The sequence below is a fragment of the Simochromis diagramma genome, unplaced genomic scaffold, assembly GCF_900408965.1.
Source record: "Simochromis diagramma unplaced genomic scaffold, fSimDia1.1 OVJJ01000365.1, whole genome shotgun sequence".
NCBI lineage: Eukaryota > Metazoa > Chordata > Actinopteri > Cichliformes > Cichlidae > Simochromis > Simochromis diagramma.
The window spans coordinates 238,029-259,463 of NW_024387230.1; the positions used below are offsets into that span (position 1 = coordinate 238,029).

General features: G+C 39.2%; 1 protein-coding gene across 1 annotated transcript; it reads left to right on the forward strand.

Annotated features, from left to right (window-relative positions):
• The first annotated feature begins 6,348 nt into the window (after positions 1-6,348).
• LOC120746824 (ladderlectin-like) lies at positions 6,349-8,751 on the forward strand. The gene is made up of 6 exons (XM_040052323.1): positions 6,349-6,402; positions 6,483-6,560; positions 6,839-6,945; positions 7,752-7,886; positions 8,160-8,268; positions 8,414-8,751. Exons 2-6 carry the CDS (start codon positions 6,500-6,502, stop codon positions 8,482-8,484), a joined length of 483 nt encoding a protein of 160 aa, XP_039908257.1. The 5' UTR covers positions 6,349-6,402; positions 6,483-6,499; the 3' UTR covers positions 8,485-8,751.
• Positions 8,752-21,435: the final 12,684 nt, after the last annotated feature.

Genomic DNA, 21,435 nt, shown 5'->3' on the forward strand with positions numbered 1-21,435 from the left:
TTCTGAGCCTGTCAAGTCCTTCTTTTGACCCATTTTGCCAAAGGAAAGGACGTTGCCTAATAATTATGCACACCTGATATAGGGTGTTGATGTCATTAGACCACACCCCTTCTCATTACAGAGATGCACATCACCTAATATGCTTAATTGGTAGTAGGCTTTCGAGCCTATACAGCTTGGAGTAAGACAACATGCATGAAGAGGATGATGTGGACAAAATACTCATTTGCCTAATAATTCTGCACTCCCTGTATGTGTAACACACCTGTCGTAGAATATTGTCTCCTCTTTTAAGCATCAACTTGTAGCTTCTGACTTCCAGAGTGGAGATCAATGATTATATACACTTTCCTGTATTTACATCTTATTACAGACACACTGAAAATACACTGAATCATGTTTTGATTCCATGCTTCACTGTCCCAGTGTTTACCAACCTTGCATAATTTTCTCCACCCAGCTTGAATTTCATGGCTATTTAAATAAAAAAAAAAACATTTGTGCTCTGGGGAAAAATTTTCTTGTGCCATTAAATACAATTCATCACAATTAATAAATTACAAAGCCTCCAATTAATAAGATTGTTTTTTTTTTTAATCGAGCCCCACCCCTAACTTATATATTTGTGTTCTCTTTCTGGAATGCTCCTTGAGGAAAGAAGCAGAATGTGAATGAAACCAGAGCTGGATTTTCCCCGGCTTTCAATTAGGCTCATTTGCTCATCTTTATTTTGTAGGTAGGTTAAAGTGTAGCTACCTTTTGAAGTAAAATAAAAAGTCTGAAAAATGAACTGAAAGAAACTGAGCATCCATGAGTCTTGAATTCCATTAAAGTTAAAACAACATGAGTAATATCAGGCCAGTATGTTGGATGAAGACCCTGACAATAGGACCCCCAATGATTCCTGTTGATCAGCACATTGTGATAGTGGGGAGAAAAAAATAACCAAGCAGAAGAGACTCATGGTCCTATACATCTACCAGGTGGTATTACAAGAGTGGACCCATACGGTAAAAAGAAATACATTTTTCCTGGCCAAAATATATTTCAAATATATGGTAAATATATTTTGTATTTGTGATGCTCAAAAAAATTTAATTAAATTAAATTAAAATATATTTCTTTCAAACCAAAATACATTTCAAAAGATATTTACGTTGAAGAAAATACATTTCCAACCTTACATTTGAATGTATATCAAAGTATCCCTTATTTAAAATGTATTTAGTGCAATAATAATAATAAAAGTAACAACATCTGCATCTCATCGCATCTGCAAAAACAGCTGGATTCAAACAAAACAGCGTCAAAGGTCTGGCAAGAATTAGGTTATTTATTCATTTGCTTACAGTATTTCACATTACACAATATTAGCATTCACTTGACTTTGAAATTATCTCTCAGTGATATAGTACACAAAATACAACAACTGCTATGTACACTTTAGTTTTTGACAATATATACAATATAGTACTTAAAGAAACAGTCCACTTTTTTTGGAAATAGGCTCATTCTCCATCTCGCTCAGAGTTAAAAAGTTGAGTTTGACCATTAAGTCTTTGGTCATTTTTCAACGCGATGCTCACGGTCCCTTCGGATTCAATGCTGTATGCTAAGCTATGTTAAAAGTGTTATCACCATACAAATCGGCTGTATGGATTCCAAAATGGTCAGTGTTCCTTTAATGATGCAATATAATATTGCACTTAATGACTTAATGTAATGTATATCTGATCTTTTGCCATTTAATGTTTAATTATGTATGTTTTTTTAATGAACTGGTTTAAAATCACTTCAGAAAAATACCACATGGCACTGAAGAAAATCATGTTTTCTCATGTTTAACCTCATTTAAAGAATAAACACTGATTAATGCTTCTAAAAATGTAATTAACTTTTAGTTTTTCAGTGTGAATGAGCAGACATTTGCATTTGATCTCTGCAGCAAGAATACCTGTAAGATGTCCAAGACGTTTTGATACTGGTTCAAAATAACTTGGATTTGAGGCACAGAGACTATGCTTTGCTCGTTCATAGAATCTTCCAATAGCATAACACGTCTCTCCACTTTCATTTTGACATATTACAAATCGTTTACAGTTAAAGAAATTTTGATCATCATCATTCAACATAACAGTGAATGAATGACGTTTGAGTACACGACTGTAATCTTCTGAGTGAAACACCTCACCATCTGTAATGATTCGTTGAAAGTACTTTACTCTGCTCCTTTGTACCCCATAATGACTCAGTGCCATATAGTCATCCCTCCTAATTAATCGCACTTTAGGATGATTAAGTGCAGTGATACCATGTGTGTGAGTTACATCTTTTAACTGTTTAGGTCTTGTTAGAGATTCAAATATCTCCTTGCATTCATTTGAGGCATCTTTCAGTAAAGTCTGGCCATAAAATGGTAAGGCCTTCTGTAGCCAGAACATTTTTACAATCTGTAGTGCAACCCCTTGAGTGCTTTTGATCATGTCTAGTAGTTTAGCATTGTAAGACTCAAACACAAAGGCGGAACGAGCCCACAATGGCCCCCAGTTAACTACACTTCTTGGTAAATGGAGGCAAAGATGGACATTATAAGACGGATTAGCTTCCCCATAGAATACCTCCATGTCTTTCACAAAATCTGTTAGAAGTGCCTCAGACTCAGTAATCTGCTTTCTAGTTATATTTTCGCCCAACAGAAGGGATACTCCCTTGACTAGTTTAGACCAGTGATTCAGTAGTGGTTCTGGCAAGACACCTTTTAGTACAGGTAAGCTATAATAAAAGAGCCACATATACCACTTGTGGGCTTTCAAAAATTCATTTATGTGACAGACCTTGGCACACGAGGTACATTACATGGCGGTTTAATCTTTAAAAGCATTTCATCTAACAGTTTTGTAGACCTACCTATATACCAGTGTTTTTCATGGTTTTCACTGTTTAACCACAGCCCTGTTACAGTTCTTGTCACACCCAAAAGTACTGAATGCATATAATCTGGGACAGGCCCTTCGATAATATCAAAACTGGGAAGTCTACACAACATACTTGGCCCTTTAACACCCATAACAGCTTTACCAGACTGTAGCGCAGCTTCTACAAATTCATTAGTTTGTTCCTGATTGCGGAGCTGAATGTCCTTCTGAAAAGGATATACACGAGTGGATCCTCTGCCTTTTTCAACTTCCTTTCCTTCATGAAGGCAGTAGGAGCATCCATGTTCACCATTAAACTGTTTAAAATTCTGGATCAGAGGTCTGGCAACTGAGTCACTCATTAGAATTAGAGGGATTACTTTTGTATTGACAGAAACTCCTTTGTCATTTTCCCATGTGAAACCACTGTCCTGTAGGTCCACACACTCATCAATGGAAGGTTTTAAGAAACTTCTCATGTGAGGCTTCTCATCCCCAAACCATAGTCCACAAAGGAGTACATTATCCTGTCTTGTTTTCAATGGCAATTCATTAATGGTGCATAAAACAGATTTAAAAAAAAAAATTGGCACACCATAACAGCTAAATGTTAAGCTGAGGGTTTGAAGGGCCGTTTCTGAACCACTTAAAGCTTTCTGATACAAAAAACCATCACAAATGTCACTGAGAGAAGTAGATGTTTCTGTTTACCTTCCTATTAATTCATCTGTAATTCCTGGCATTCTCAAGACATTTTGGATTTGATCTTCCAAGGAGAGTTATATGAAAAAGTTATTGGTAAACCTACTTGCTTTGTCATAGGTGATGTTGCATTGAACACAATGAACTTGGTCCAGCTCAGCTGACATTATACTACTACCCTGTTCACACACATAACAGATTTTCATGATGTCTTTTGTATCATCAAAAGCTTTGTAAAATGAATATTTTGTCCTGCATGCTGAATCACTGCCACCAACAACATTAAGGATTTTCATGATATCTTCAAGACAGTCATTGGTCAAACTGTGTTTGAGCTCGAGTGCCAGAAATAGTAGTTGGTTTTGCTCTTTAGTTTGACCTGAATCCACTGGGACCTCTATCTGAACAGGACCTGCAGTCTTCATCATTAGTCATCAGCAGAGTTCTGTCTTCTGGAAGGGTGTCTGGGATTTCCTTGAAAAGAGAAGAAGGAGAGAATTATGGGTCCTGTAAACATCACATTATAAATCTTCAGTGTAAGAGCATTAGCCTAGTGGATTACAGCAGACATTTGAAATTGGCCTTATTCACTAACTGTGCACTATTTGACATGTCCATCCAGTCTTGCCAAAATCTAAGTGTGCTCTGGCTGTCCAAGATTAACTCTCAAATGAATGCTTAGTGCTTTCTTTCATGATAAATTCTGTAAGAATATATGATTGCAGTAGAAAGTAGGAATTACCGTAAAAATCATAATTAGAACAATGATTACTTGTTTTATTTTTTCTTGTTCAATGCACTAATACATGAATATTCTTTAAAAAATAATACGTTTAGAAATGTCATGATCTTTTTGATTTCATTTCTTGACTTGAAAATTCAACTAACTATTGTGTACTTATTTCGACATATCTATAGTCCTATATTCATAATAAATTCAATTTAGGTTTATGCATTAAATGTGTTTTCATTACAGTTAACCCAAAATGTTTGTATTCCAACACTAACCTTAAAAAGAGACCAATAAGATGGTCATTTATTATTTGGTATAACTGAAGTAATTAAATGCTAAGGGATAAGATAAAATGGAAATTTTCCAAAATGGACTTTCCTGTTGCATCATTTTTTGACAATGATTTTTAGGCTTTTCCCAAAAATCGTCGGTTTTCTTCAAACTACGTGACATCCATTATTTCCTAACATTACGTAGTCCATATATATCCAATATGATTTTACACCCTCAATAAATACAAAGTATGACCTAGTAACAGAAAAAAAAATCTGATATTTCAATAAGGAACAGTCAGCATTTCACAAACATTACACTTGTTTTGAGAGAGTGAAACCTATCACAAAAGGACAGAAGCTGTAGCTACCTAGTGAAACTTTTTTCTGCTCTCCATTATTTATGGAAGCATCACTTCATTCATTATTGCAGACAAAACAAAAAAGAGACAAATCAAATAAAAACTTCAAAATGCTACAAACAACAATAAGCATAAGAAAACTGAAAAAAAAACAAAACCCTGTTGAATTTTAGTGGTATTTGATGAGGGTGTTGACTGAACATCCACCCATCTCTAAAGAAACAACAGTTTCATGTGTGACTGATGGTGCCAACAGTGTTTTTTTAATGGGAGTTGGTACAGTAGCACATGAGGAAGTGAGTCTGTGGCTGATACAGTGACTTTGTAAACACTCTCACATTACAGCAAATATTATAATGATACTTCTCTCATGACAACTTGCCATCTACAACTAACTATTTTCCCATAAAGGTGAAGATGGTCTCCAGAGCTGGCACATTCATGACCTTTCTTTTTAAGGTGTAAACTGTAGTAGGATAAATGATACATTTTCTCACAATCAGCTTCTTGTATGGACTTACAAATATTTACAAATACAAACACATTTTCAGTTTTTTCAGTTGATGTTAAAATCATTCAATCCAAGCTGTAACTTGCTTGGTGCATCACAATGACCAAGCCATGTTATGCTATGTGTAAATGACGCTTTTCTTTGAGTTGCTGCAATGAAACTTTGTCAAATCAAATCGTATCAAATCTGATTTGCTTTCAAAGTGTTCGTTTCCTTCTTTTTGAACTGTCTATTTTATGGCTGTCCAAAGTTCTTTATTGATCTGTTACCCATTTTAGGTATTTTGTTTTTTATAGAAATACTCCGATATCACCATGAAGCACTTGGGTGTGACACTGAGATCAGTGGAGAAACATACATGGGAACAAGACTGACTGGGAGAAAGAGAACACCGAATGCAGAGACAAGACTAAATGGATGGGATAAGGCTGACTAAACATGGGGCATGGAAACTCCCCTGTTCCGTGCTCCATGATAACAGAAACCTACAGACTAGAAAACAAAACTAAGAAGACCTAAGAAAACAAATATAAACAGAGGGATCACAATTGTAAACCAAAACGAGGAACAGAACCTTAACCATAGAACATTAAACAACCCAGAATCAAAAGTCCAAACACATTTACACTGGGCCAAAGACCCAGGAGCGTGACATCTTTGTTGACCAGCAGTCAATAAATGAAATTAAACATCCATGAAATTCAAGCTGGGTGGAGAGAATTGCGTGAGGTTGGTAAAGACAGGGGTAGTGAAGCATGGAATCAAAACATACTTAAGTATTTTTAGTGCATTTGTTCCTGGTATAGAAATGTAAATATAAGAAAGTGTATATAAGTGCTCATCTCTACACTGGAGAGGTTAAGCTACAGGCTGACACTTGAAAGAGGAGAAGACATTCTACAGACAGGTATTTTACAAATATGCTGAGGATCTTCTATCCTTTCTTTATCAAACTGCTAATCACTTTTGTTAATGTGTTTCTTACAGAGACACTAAATATCATCATGAAGCTGCTGACTGCATCTGCACTTCTTTGTGCAATGATGGCTCTGACCGCTGCTCAGGGTAAGTATAAAACTATGTTAGCCTACTAGTATCATACTGAATGTTGTGCATGTCAATGGGCTATATACAGCTGTCCAAATAATAAGATCTATTTTTAAATACATGTTTTCAAAAATAGAAATCTAAAGGAAGAAAATGACACATTTTCCAGTTGAAATTTGTTGAAAAGTAAAACTATTGCCAATAAAACACAAGTTAATGACCATAATTATAATTATTCCAGTAAAGGGGGAATTGAGTCAGCATTTTGTCACACAGTATGTTTGCTTTGTCTTCAGATGAGTGCTATGTTCTCAAGAAGTCCTCATGTCCCACTGGTTGGACTGAGTCCAACAACAAATGTTACTTCTATGTTTCTACACCCTTACCCTGGGGTGATGCTCAGGTAATAACATCAGGACTCACCAGTTACTGTGACTGTGTTTCTTTGATTCTTTAATGTTTGGATAAGACCTTACAATAATATTTTTTTAATATTATATTAAACATTTTTATATTGACAATTAGTAAAATGTTATCAAAGCCAATGTACTGTTAAAATTTGTCTAAAATTATAATAGTATGTATTGATCATTGTTAATGTTATCATTTATTGAATTTTAATAATGCTGTCATTTGTTCTAATATGTATATATGTCATATATGGCTTTACTTTTTAACAAGTAAACAGTAACAATATATTAGTAAACAAGAAATACAAACAAATAAGCAAACAAACTAAAGTCTCCAGTTCCTCCTTCCTTCTCCGTTCCTACAATTTATGCCATGGATAAATCACCTGTCAATTTTTGCTTCGATTAAAACCAGTTCTTATATGTACTGTGAAATATGCATCCAAGCTTATAATAGCAAATATTATTTTTTTAATTTATAAAAATAATGCTAATTATTGCAGTAAATGATTTAAGCCACCAACATCAACTACATGAAATAATTCTGAATGATAAATGATTGTAAATGTATTAATCATTAGTCCTTTCAATAAAATAATTATTAAAAAACTTTACTTTTTATTGCTTGTTGAATTGTAAGCTATTAATAAAAGGTCAGATAATTAAAATCAATAATTTTGTCAGTCAATGTAAATATTTCTTAGTATGTTTTATTATTATTTGTATGTTTGTGGTGGTGTAATCATGAAGGTTGTTTTATAAATCTTCTGTAACTCTTCTGTCTTTTTGTTTACTGTAGAGAAACTGTCAGACCATGAGTGCAAACCTTGCATCTGTACAGAGCCTTGAGGAATACCAGCTGATTCAGAGGGTGATACTTAGTGGGAGTAGAACTAATGGACGAACATGGATTGGTGGTTCTGATGGTCAACAGGTATGCCAGTCTGCCAGTTAAAACATAAATCTATCCATTGGATATTTTACTTATTTTTCACTCTTATCTTTTTTTCCATTTCCATATAATTCCATATATCTTGTTTCATATATTTGATGTCTTCAGTTTGTATCTACAATGTCGGTAGTAGTGAAAGTAAAGACAAACCAATAAATGAGAAGGTGTGTCCAAACTTGGTAGTCGATGTATAATGTTAAAGTGTAGTTTCGTTAAAAAACGATTTCTTATTTTTTACTTTTTTCTGTTCTGTAGGAGGGTTATTGGTTTTGGATCGATGGAACACGTTTCCAATACGCAAACTGGTGTCGGGGGGAGCCTAACAACTTGGGCAGCGAGCAATGCATGGAAATGAATTTTCCAGGTATAAAATTGTAAATAATATATACAAGTGCTATTGTCATTATACATAAAACCAAAAAGAAAACAAAACATTTTTCTCATATATTCTATATTTTTGTGTCCATTCAACAAAAATTTCGGTAAAAGTTGATTTTTGGTGCTTACAGGAGACCTGTGTATGAATGATCTGTCTTGCCGGGACCGATTCCCTTCTGTCTGCATTAAGAGTAAGTCATGATTCCTGGGCTGACATGAAGGCACGTCATCTGAAAAAGAAAGAAATCTTCTCATATATCACTCAAAATATCTGTTTTCACATCTTTACCTTTTTCTTTTGCTGTAACGATGCATAAGGAATGAAGCGACAAGTGACATAAAATAGTGTGATTGTGTCTTTTAAAAGGAGCAATTGAAATGTGTAATGGAAAGAATGCTTTTAGCAAAAACTTAAAAACAAAACTTTTTTTCTCTTCTGCATCATTAAACTATTAAGCATTGAATCAAACTGGTCTGTGAGTATCTGTGTTTTTGTGTAACATTATGTAAGCTTGGAGTTCAGTTTTTAAACACTCACTGATTAGATTAACTCACTGATAGATTAACCCACGCATAAATCTTCTTGAAACTACACCAATTTCTCTTGAAATTACTTTAATATTTTTAATCTGATGCTGTTTGCTTCTGTGTCCTCCATCTAATTCTTGCTTTTGATGGCATGAGCACACATGAGCATACAATTAGACACACACACACACAAAAAAAAAAAAAACACACACATGATGAGGTCTCTCTTTAAATAAGTCTCCCCTCCTTTGCTTCCCTCTTCCCAAAATTTTAATTTCACCTAATAGTGCTAAATTTCAGAAATAACCAAATATTTTGCTAAAGCTTTTGTACATTGTCATAATTGTTAAGATACAACCTTGCACCCTTTTCACAAACCTCTAAACACAAACTGAACTTTTTTTCACAAAACCTCTGCAAATACATAATAAAACCATGCTGGGTTACTTTTATAACAACTTCTGGGTAAAAGTCGTAGGTTATTAGTTTAAATGTTGGTTTAAAAGTCGTGACTCAAGAGTTGGGTTGGCGATGTGCTGGGTTCTTTAATTAACTCCCTGGCTTGAATAGTCCTTTTGGGTCATAGGTTCGCTAGCTTTGATCAAATATTGGGCCAAGATTTTACCCAATTGTTTGTGTAGAAGATACGCTTCAGAAGAAGCCACATTATTCTTCTGAAACTGCCATTTTCAACTAGACTGTGACCTGATCAGATATCACTGATTTCTCCTCTACTATGAAATAAAACATGGTAAGCAAAAAGTGAATTCCAACACTCTAAAAATCACTGGGTTATTTTTGATAATTACACTTTACTGGTTTATTCTAGAACTTTACCTACTGATTAAAGGCCTTTTTACAGACAACACCAGCTAGCTTGTGATGAAGAAAGATAAAGTTATTTCTACTTAAAAATGCTTGATAATGTCTTTTAAACATATTATTTGAAATGAGGCTGAGGTTGCTCTGTTTGACAAATTATTTAGATTTTACTACATCTAGAACATTTTTTGGTTTTGCATCTTTTGTTGAATAGATGAATCTCAGGACATGAATCAAATATGACCAAATTGACGAGGGCTCATTTAGCTATGATGGAAGCATAAAATGTTGCTCATTAAGGTGTATGAAATGATCTGAGAGGGAGAGTCCCTCTTGCCACTTGTAATGTTGGGTTTTGTTCAGTGGTTGAGAATAGTCGGTAGAAAACTTAGCAGGATAGTAGGAAGGATACACTATCATACTGGTACTGGCAATTCCACAGCGTATCCTTTAATGCACATTCTCTTCATCAACCACACAAGGCCTTGCAGGAGGTCTCCTCTCTTCAGGAACTCACTCTGCAGGAGGGGGAGATACAGGAGAGGTGGAGGAAGATCTCAGCCTGGGCGTCTATTGTCTTGTGTAGTCTGGAAGATGAGTGGATGACGGGGTGGGTGCAGTTTTCTCTGTGGTGGGGTCGGGTGGGCTGTCCTGGGCTCTGCGGCGCTGCCAAACTAGGGCCCCCCTTTCCCTGGCGGGTTGCAGAGTATGGGGGTGCCTACTGGGGTCAGCGGGGGAGCTGGCCCCAGGGAGGGGTCACTTGCCCCTCCCTTCCTCCCCTCCCCATCTCCAGCTGCCTCCCTTTTCCCGCTCCACCACAATCACCCACACATGCAGGGCCTTGGGGTAAAGGTGTGTCACCAGGGTGCAGGGGAGGCATCCCCCCCTCTGTCCCCTTCTGGCTGCCTGTGCCTCAATTTTATCCCACAACTTAGACATTCACATTACTCACACTCTCATTACACATACATATAGGATCTTGGGGGTGGGCACGCTACACGGTACCCAAAAGACCATCAGGGTGTACAACCTCACCCCTGGCGTCGTTGCCCACCTCTCAATTTTAAATACATGTAGACATTGAGGGCTATCAGGAAGGGCTATGCGCTTACCTGCTGCTCTCTGGCAGGTAGCTCCATGCCCTCCTGGGTTTTAAATGCACCTTAGAACACACATGGTTCAACACTACATATGAGCGGGTGGAGGGAGGTTTGGAGTCTTCTCTCACCCCCGTTCTCTGCGGCCCGCTGGAGCGGGGGGGCTAGGAGGAGGAGTTGGCTGCCCGATCGGGGTCTGGAAAGTGGGGCCTCACTGCTGCTGCCGAGCTGGGGCGGTCTTCTTCTCTCCACCCCAGGGAAAAAGGGTAACACTACCTGGGTCTGGGTAGCAAGGGTACCTAGATCTGGGGCTTAGAGTACGCTTGGTGAGTGTGATTGTGTGTACAGTGTCTCTTTATGTCTGTCTCCACATTGGGTGAGTGTTGAGTAATTGCATATGAGAGCATGAGGGTGGGAATGGATGTTTGTATCTGTGTGTGCCTATATGTCAGGTCGGGTATCAGACGCCACCCCTCTAGGGACATCTCAGGCCCTCCAAGGTATGGAGGCCTATCCCCCCACTTCCCCTGCCAGTGGCAGACGCCCTCAGACATCGGTGCATTGGTGGTTCTTTGTGTCCAGGGATGGGCGTCCGGGTACCCACCGGCTCACTCCTTGGTGGCTGCTTGTCGGGGCCTGGAGCCTGGGGGTCGCTCGGGCCACTTTGGGGGTGGGGTGCCCTCGGCCTCTCGGCCTGGGGCTCGGTCACTCTGGCACAGCTGGCTGCCGGCGGAGCTCACGGGCACGTCACTGCAACCCCCCCCCCGGCCTCTGCTCCGCAGCTGCTGAGTGACCCCTCATCTGGGACTCTGCTCGGCTCTTTCTGGGATAGTGGTGCAGCTGCCCCTCTCTTGATCTTCCTTGGTCTCTTGTGCTCTGAGGGTCTCTGGATGTCTGGAGTTTTGATCTCCTCCATACCTGCTTCATACCCTGGAGGACGGGGCTTTGGGTCCCCACACCCTCTAGCAGATCATTACATGAAGGAACCTTTTAATACAAGCGCGTCCATGCTCACAGGTGTACACACGGGTGCTCACACACACAAACTACACCCTTTTTGGCTCCTACCTCAAAGCACACTGTGCGCTGTCGATATTACGTGCTGCACAATAATGTTTAATATTTAGTATTTACTGTTATATTCCCATAGATCATCGTGATGTTGTTTATTATGTTGATCTTTTTTTTTTCTTCTGCTTGTTCTCTCTTTTTTCTTTCTCAACAGGTGATCCAGGTGATTGATATATGTATTTTTTGTCCCCGTCCCTCTTCCCCGCTGTTTTTCTTTCCCTTTCTTTCTCCCCTTTCTTTTCCCCAGTCAAGTCTGTCCCGTATTTAACAAGTGAAAATAAAATAAAATAAACAATAAAAGGTGAATCAAATAGACCATTACGGCAAGGCTGGGATGGTCCATTTGGTAAAGTAAATCCGTTGGGCATCTTTCTTCGCCTATAGACAATAATTCTGATGGCAAAAGAGCCAAACGGGACAGGGGAAAACAAACAAACAAACAAACATACAAGGCCTGGTTGAACGGCTGCTGCTTATCAAACATGACAGACAGTGTTCATACAATCCGTAACATTGCAAAGGGTTTCTGGAGGAGATTAACATATAAAGCCGTCTCTCTCCATGTATTTGCATGCAAGTGTTGCTCCCATAAGTCACAGAGAGGGCAGTGACGCACACTAATGACATCATAAACCCTCGACTTATGTTACATTAAAGAGATACCACACCATTGTGACTGTTACATATTTCCCCCGGGTTAAACAAATGCTGTCCCCAGCCGAACACAGCAAAGGTACAATCCAGACTTCACCGGCCTCCATACATGGTTAGCAGGATAAGATGTTGAAACCAAAACAGGTAAATGCACAGTGCAATATTGACAAACTGGCATACATGACAGTATCCCACATGATGAATGTCCATTTGAACAAATGTTATAGAAAGAAAATAAACTTAGGATAGCCAGGACAATTACAGAATGAAATTCCCTCTTTGTCGTTGCTTTTTTCTTTTCCCCAAAAACTGCAACAGTCAGCATGAACATATTACCACAACATGAAAAAAATGCCAACATGACCACACGAAACACATCAAAAAGCAAATACAGTCACTTTAGGTCAACTCTGTCAGTATGAAAAGGGTTGGTCCACCTATTGACTGACCAGTCAGTGGTGACTCTAGGAACAGGTCTCGGTCTGAGGTTATAAGAACCTCCAACAGCACACCCATTGTCAGCAGGAGGTGAACTGTTAACCTCTGTCTCCAGAGCAATGTCAGCAGTCTCTTGTAAAGATTTCTGGTCCATGAAAAGCGGGACAGTGTCAGTACGGTCAAAGTCAGCCTCAGCATCGGTGTCGCTAGAGACAATGGGGGTTGTGTCAACAGCGTCACAGTCATTGTGGCCTGGGTCTGGAAGAGCAGGAGACAAGCTGCTGTCTGGGGGATTGAGATCCAAAGCTGCTGCAGCCTTTAGCTTTCATGTTTGCCAGATAAAGCTGTGGCCCAGGTGTAGAATGGTTGCAGGTTTGCAACATGAAAAACTCCAACTTTCTCTCCAGTGTCCACTGTGGTGAGAGAGATTCACATCAGACATCCTCTTAGAGATACGGTAGGGATCATTGTAAAGGGGGGCCAACTTTGCAGAAAAGTTGGATGATGCATCCGATTTCGGGTGAGACTTCAACCATACAAGGCCTGGTTGAACGGCTGCTGCTTATCAAACATGACAGACAGTGTTCATACAACCCGTGACGTTGCAAAGGGTTTCTGGAGGAGTAAAACATATAAAGCCGTCTCTCTCCATGTATTTGCGTGCAAGCATGTTGCTCCCATAAGTCACAGGCTGTGTCCGAATTCAGGGGAAGGATGCTTAAAATGCCATATTTGGATGCGATGACGTCACAGCGACGTGACAAGGGCTGTCCGAATTCAAGGAGCACTCAAAATGTGGCGACAAATGCGTCCTACTTTGCCCCAAATTTTAAGGATGGGTCCGATGTATCCTTCGTGTCCTATTATATCCCAGGATTCATTGCGGGTCATAGAGGAGATTTGTTTCTGATAACGATGGTGGTCGAAGCAGGAGAGGAAAACACTTTCAAATGTAAGTATATGAAAATCTGGTTGTACAAAAGTTAAATTGGTATAGCGGTTGTGTTGTTAAGCTTTGGGCATCTGCATAGACATGTTTCTTTTATTAAAATAACCGTAAACCAGCTTGTCCCGTGGTTTTTCATGTATTGCCACTTACATACAGCTAATTTTGATTTTTTTCGAATTGGTGATATGTTGTGGGGAACAAAGACCAAACGGCTTAATTTATTAAAACAAGGAGAAAATGATCACCTCTTCACTGGGGTGAAGAATTGGGCCGCTACGGCGTGGAGGTACAAGAATCAATCAATTTACACATCATATTCATATGAGTACGGTCCTATTAACCTTCATGCTGTACAGCAGCGGTCCCCAACCTTTTTGCGCCACAGACCGGTTTATGTCAGACACGGACCGGCCTTTAAGATAAATACAACCACATAAAATGATCCGACCAAGACAAAAACTGTGGTATTTTGTAAATATAATAATAAACGTGAATGTAACTTTATTAGCAGCGTCCTCCTGAAAATGCGCCAACATTGAGAGCAACATCCTCCTCTCTGCCGCTTAATGCTCTCTGGTCGCTATGGTAACGTAAATATTTCTTTCAAAATAAGACACACAACTACAACACGGGAAAACCCCGAAAACCATAAATTTCACAGCTGAGCCTCAACTTTCGTGGCCCGGTACCAAACGACTCACGGACCGCTGCTGTACAGAACCTGTGATGTCCAGACGGTGTTCCTCTGGTGTTCTGCTGTGAAAACTTTTGGGTTTAGGGATTAACATAGTTGCCATGGTTTCCTTTCTTCTCTTATTTGTTGTGTATGATCAGGACAATTCTGGAGAAGATGGGCCTGCAGGGGAAAGTCACCCCCTTGCAGGCCAGAAGACATGAGATAACTTTAAAGAATACAAAGTACATATGTGTGTTATCAAGAAGATATTTCTTAAAAACACAAGTTAATAAATGTGCAATTACTAAGAGTTGTTGTGGTGTTTTTATTTGCCTGCTGTCATTTTTGATTTCCTCTGCCTTTAGGATTGCAAGTATCCAGGCTCAGGAGAGGGGGTCAGTGGGAAGCCCACTGCTGCTACTTGGCCCTGGTTTGCCTCATGGATGAGGTGATAGGACAGATGCCTTCCACTAAGCCTTCTGTCCTAATGTCCTCTCTCCCTGAGGACACTCCAGGGCCAAGCACAGCAGTGGGTGACCAAAACGACAGCAAGTCAGCCACCTACGACAGGGAGAAAAAGGAAAAGAGACCGGGATGATGAGCTGCTAGACCTCATCAGAGAGGACATGAGGCAGCAAAGAGAGGCTGAGGAGAGGAGAGCAGGGAGAGGATGGACAGACTGTGTTCACTTCTAGAAAGATTAGTTCCCAAATGAGTTATGTATTGAGAAATTTATTTATTTGAATATATTTGTTACACTGTTAATATGTGATGCATTAGTTTAAAGGTTTTATGTTATTAATAAATTGATTCAAACAAACAGTAATTGTCACTGAACTCAATTTGATTTACAGGCATTTTTAACATGTATGAACATAACGCTAACTTTGAACAATATTACATGGATATTTATTAGATAGCAATAAAGTAAATAACAATAACAATTAACCAGACAAGGGAAACAACAATCCTCATACCAGGTATGCAGGAACTTCACTGTGACATGTGTACATGCTAACACCTAAAATCATGTTTTATTTGCATTTTTCATCCATGTGAGGTTTATGTTTTAGGGTATTTTATATTTTCAAAATATTCCAAGTTATTTATAAAACCGCACAGTGTTATGTCATTTTAGCTGGCTGTATGAAATCTGATCTTCAAATGGTTGTCATCACCATTGGAGGAACAACTGGGTTTCTCTTAGCTGCAGCTGGACTGATTGCTCTTTTGTTTAAGCCATGTGGCAAATTTGGTAAGTAACAGTTATCAACTAAAAGACGAAAACAAAAACAGTGCTACAGCAAGGCAAGCCACGGAGCCATATACTTTTATATATACTGAGCAGCTTAGACATATTCTATAGTGAGGTATGTCCAGTGATCAGTAATCAGTGTTGGGAAGTGCACACATTGATTCTTAAACAAGAATATTTCAAATACACAGTATGTAAAGATGAAAAAACAATATTTACAGTTGTTCATACAGGAATAATCTGAGTGACCTGTTCCTGGACCGTTTCTTGAACAACTGTAATAGATTACAGGAAGTCTCTGGCAGTGTTGCTGAATCTGCCCGAGCAAGATCAACAAGGATGCGGTGCTGCAACTGAGACCTGCAGTTTGTTTTTTCTGGTTGGCGAGTGGAGAATCACACAGGGTGATCTGCAAAGAGAGCTTTAGGATGCTTCCTCCCACTGTCCACTGCATTGTCCATTGTCCACTGCATTTTCAGAAATACAGTATGCAAGCAGGAAATGGTGGATGCTATATTATTAGTATAATACTTGTAACTCTGTAGCAGACAACAGTTTGATAAAGTGCTATGTAAAAAAAAACAACAAAAGATTAGCTTCTATACGTTTCAAAGATATTTAGTTTATATATTTTATATGATACAGTACATGTGTAAGAATGACCGATGTTGTGCCAAAAAATGATCGTCTAACTTGTTGTTCTATAATACCTGAAACATATGTCAAATGTTTCCCTCATTAACAATATCAAGTCACCTTGAGCCACCAGCAACATTCCTGTAACAAGGTAGAAGCTGCAATCAGTTTTTGGCAGTGACTTTTCTATATCCTTTATTTATCCAGTTCACAAACAATCTTGTTGACATTACAAATTTATTTTTTAAGAGTAATCTGGTCAAGAGGACAGCAGACAGCGCAACAAATATATCAATTGAACCTACATTATAACCAGAGTTATAAGGATACTTGAACAACAGGTAATTATTGTATGTATAAAACCCCTTTGTAAACCATGCTCACCGAAGTCTATTTACCAACATACATAAAGATATTACACATATTACACATGGAAACATTGGAAATCAGTTTTGGCAGGCGAACACTTTTTGGCACAACGCTGGCAATAATTCAATTATCTGTGTAATTAGCTAAGTAATTCCTAAATGCGTGTAGATTAAAGGAAACTATTTTACCTGGATATGACTCTGATGAGCCTAAGGTACAAAACGTGCGGGCAAAACGATAAGGTTTTCTAGCTCCACGAGAATTAAAATTGTCCAAACAACTGAGCAACATTTCTGGGTCCATTTTTAAATTTTCGCGCTGTGGCGCAAGTAAGGGCGGAGTTGAAGGCTAGAAGGCTGTCCACAGCCCATCTGTTATGTTGGATACTCATTGTTTGTTCAATAAAGTTTCTATGGAGAAAAAAAAGGGGGCTGTCCACAGCCGCTCACTTCCTGACTACCCGTCCGTCTAAGGACACTACCTTGTGACGTAGGTAGGTAGTGTCCTTATGAGCATCCTTCCCCTGAATTCGGACACAGCAACAGAGAGGGCAGTGGCGCACACTAATGACATCATAAACCCTCGACTTATGTTACATTAAAGAGACACCGCACCATTGTGACTGTTACACACTTTTCCTAAGTGTTGAAGTATGTTAAGTACTTAAAAATTATGCACTCATCTGTTTTTAATGTTAAGAGTTTTTGCATGTAGACATGAAAACTAAGAAACACAATGAAACAACTATGAGAAACTGTGAATAAACTGTGACAATTGTGACCACTATGAAACACTATGACATACTACGGTGAGGTTAACAGATGACCTGACAATGAAACACAGAAATAGAGAACTTAAATATAAACAGGAGGTGATCAGGGGAAGTGGGAACACATGGGGAAACAGCTGACTGACATGAACATAATGGCAGGACAGGGGAAGTGAAAATAAATACAATGAACAAAGGCTGTATCGCAATTCAGGTTCTGCAGCCTTAAAGTACGCAGCCTTAACGGTCCTCAAGGGCCGCGTACTCAAAGACCGCTAAGGCCAGAAGTGCGATGCTTGTATGGTTGTGAAATGGGACGGTCAAGCCTCCGTCGTGCTGCCCAGGTTGCCTAGCAACCATGATACTAACAGCTGGAAACGTTTCATACAGCTTTGTTTGACAGAAATAAAGGAGAACATATTTTGTACATTTGTTTCTACATGAGCTTTGTGTGATATAATAAGTATCTGAGGCTGAGACCACAGGACATGATTGTTGGGCTTAATTTAGGGCGATCGTGGCTCAAGAGTTGGGAGTTTGCCTTGTAATCGGAAGGTTGCCGGTTCGAGCCCCGGCTTGGACAGTCTCGGTCGTTGTGTCCTTAGGCAAGACACTTCACCCGTTGCCTACTGGTGGTGGTCAGAGGGCCCGGTGGCGCCAGTGTCCGGCAGCCTCACCTCTGTCAGTGCACCCCAGGGTGGCTGTGGCTACAATGTAGCTTGCCATCACCAGTGTGTGAATGGGTGGATGACTGGATATGTAAAGCGCTTTGGGGTCCTTAGGGACTAGTAAAAGCGCTATATAAATACAGGCCATTTACCATTCTGTACTGAACAGTCATTTAAGATTAGCTAGTAAATAACAATTAGCTAATGTTGTTCGTGAGTTTAAAGTCATCTCACTTTGGTAATGTAAATATAATATGGCCAATATTAAAGTTATTATATTAATCATTATTAGTCATTACAGCAGTGAACTTGAACTCTGTGTCAAATACTGAGCTTCAGTACAGATCCAAGTTGCAGTTATTTATATTTCCTATCAACTTAAATCTTCACTCAAAGACACTCAAATATCTTTGACAGTGTATATACAGATGTATTATATATAAGAGACAAATATTGTTCTTTCAGTATGTTGGCATTACTAAATTTGGCTCGATGCTTATATATATGTGTAAAAAGAAGATATACGAGCTGTGATAACTGTTTCTGATAGAATGAAGAGTAGACTGATATATTAAATATTCCTTTATTGGGTGAGAAAATCAGACCATGTCATAACTGCTTTAAGTCATACAGAATAGATATCAGAGCCTTAAACAGGCTGACCTCTGCTAAATGGGTCAAACTGGGCAGAAAGTACACAAACACATAACATCCTTATAGAATATGATGTAACACTATAGATCAACTTACCTCAGAATATATAAAGCATATTGTTATGATGATTTCTGATATGAGGTTCAGTTCTACGGTGGTGATCGCAGGGTGTGCACAGGTCAAGTGCCACTATGACCCTCCAGAAAATAACGAGGACAGGGGATGATCGTTCAGCTCTTTAATGGCAGATTTAGCGTGGGTGTGGGTATTTGTGTGTGGTTCTACAAACAGAATGGAAAAACAGAACACAAATTACAATCAAATTATAGATTAAATTATAGACTTCTGTTTGACCTGCTCCCCTCAGGCAGGAGGCTCCGGTCCATTCGCACCAGAACCTCTCGCCATAAGAACAGTTTCTTCCCCTCTGCTGTTGAACACATGAACAATAACCGTATGACTGTTCCCACCACTAACACATGACCCTACGCTGTGTTCACTGCATCATTCCATGTTTGGCACTGATCACCACCTGCACTCATGTATATATCATGTATATATCTATCTATCTACTTAGCATTTTTAATTCTTATTCTCATTTTTATTTTCATGTCTATTTAAGCTTAATTTATAACAGTATTTATAACAGTATGTTTGCACTGAAGCACCGCAGCAATTTCCTAATGTTGTAAACCCGCTCAACATTTGGCAATAAAACCCTTTCTGATTCTGATTCTGATTCTAGATAACAATAATCACCATACAGGGAGTGCAGAATTATTAGGCAAATGAGTATTTTGCCCACATCATCCTCTTCATGCATGTTGTCTTACTCCAAGCTGTATAGGCTCGAAAGCCTACTACCAATTAAGCATATTAGGTGATGTGCATCTCTGTAATGAGAAGGGGTGTGGTCTAATGACATCAACACCCTATATCAGGTGTGCATAATTATTAGGCAACGTCCTTTCCTTTGGCAAAATGGGTCAAAAGAAGGACTTGACAGGCTCGGAAAAGTCAAAAATAGTGAGTTATCTTGCAGAGGGATGCAGCAGTCTCAAAATTGCAAAGCTTCTGAAGCGTGATCATCGAACAATCAAGCGTTTCATTCAAAATAGTCAACAGGGTCGCAAGAAGCGTGTGGAAAAACCAAGGCGCAAAATAACTGCCCATGAACTGAGAAAAGTCAAGCGTGCAGCTGCCAAGATGCCACTTGCCACCAGTTTGGCCATATTTCAGAGCTGCAACATCACTGGAGTGCCCAAGAGCACAAGGTGTGCAATACTCAGAGACATGGCCAAGGTAAGAAAGGCTGAAAGACGACCACCACTGAACAAGACACACAAGCTGAAACGTCAAGACTGGGCCAAGAAATATCTCAAGACTGGTTTTTCTAAGGTTTTATGGACTGATGAAATGAGAGTGAGTCTTGATGGGCCAGATGGATGGGCCCGTGGCTGGATTGGTAAAGGGCAGAGAGCTCCAGTCCGACTCAGACGCCAGCAAGGTGGAGGTGGAGTACTGGTTTGGGCTGGTATCATCAAAGATGAGCTTGTGGGGCCTTTTCGGGTTGAGGATGGAGTCAAGCTCAACTCCCAGTCCTACTGCCAGTTTCTGGAAGACACCTTCTTCAAGCAGTGGTACAGGAAGAAGTCTGCATCCTTCAAGAAAAACATGATTTTCATGCAGGACAATGCTCCATCACACGCGTCCAAGTACTCCACAGTGTGGCTGGCAAGAAAGGGTATAAAAGAAGAAAAACTAATGACATGGCCTCCTTGTTCACCTGATCTGAACCCCATTGAGAACCTGTGGTCCATAAAATGTGAGATTTACAAGGAGGGAAAACAGTACACCTCTCTGAACAGTGTCTGGGAGGCTGTGGTTGCTGCTGCACGCAATGTTGATGGTGAACAGATCAAAACACTGACAGAATCCATGGATGGCAGGCTTTTGAGTGTCCCTGCAAAGAAAGGTGGCTATATTGGTCGCTGATTTGTTTTTGTTTTGTTTTTGAATGTCAGAAATGTATATTTGTGAATGTGGAGATGTTATATTGGTTTCACTGGTAAAAATAAATGATTGAAATGGGTATATATTTGTTTTTTGTTAAGTTGCCTAATAATTATGCACAGTAATAGTCACCTGCACACACAGATATCCCCCTAAAATAGCTAAAACTAAAAACAAACTAAAAACTCCTTCCAAAAACATTCAGCTTTGATATTAATGAGTTTTTTGGGTTCATTGAGAACATGGTTGTTGTTCAATAATAAAATTATTCCTCAAAAATACAACTTTCCTAATAATTCTGCACTCCCTATATAACATATTACAGCCACATACTTGTCTTATAGGCCCTACTACTAAGCTGGCGGCCTTTACTTATAGTCTGAACCATATTTGGCAACAAAGAAAATAAACATCTTCCCATCACTTAACTCTTGTGCCCCACTCACTTATGATGCAAACTAAAGAAGACAAATACACATAATAAATCACCAACTCAAACCGAACTCAGTATGGCCTAGGTAGGGTTGCCAACTCCCTGAAAAATAAATAAGGGA

Coding starts and splice junctions, on each gene's coding strand:
- LOC120746824 (XM_040052323.1), top strand. CDS start 6,500: ATGAAGCTGCTGACTGCATCTGCACTTCTTTGTGCAATGATGGCTCTG. Junction 6,561..6,838: donor GGCTCTGACCGCTGCTCAGG/GTAAGTATAAAA, acceptor CTTTGTCTTCAG/ATGAGTGCTATGTTCTCAAG. Junction 7,887..8,159: donor GTGGTTCTGATGGTCAACAG/GTATGCCAGTCT, acceptor TCTGTTCTGTAG/GAGGGTTATTGGTTTTGGAT.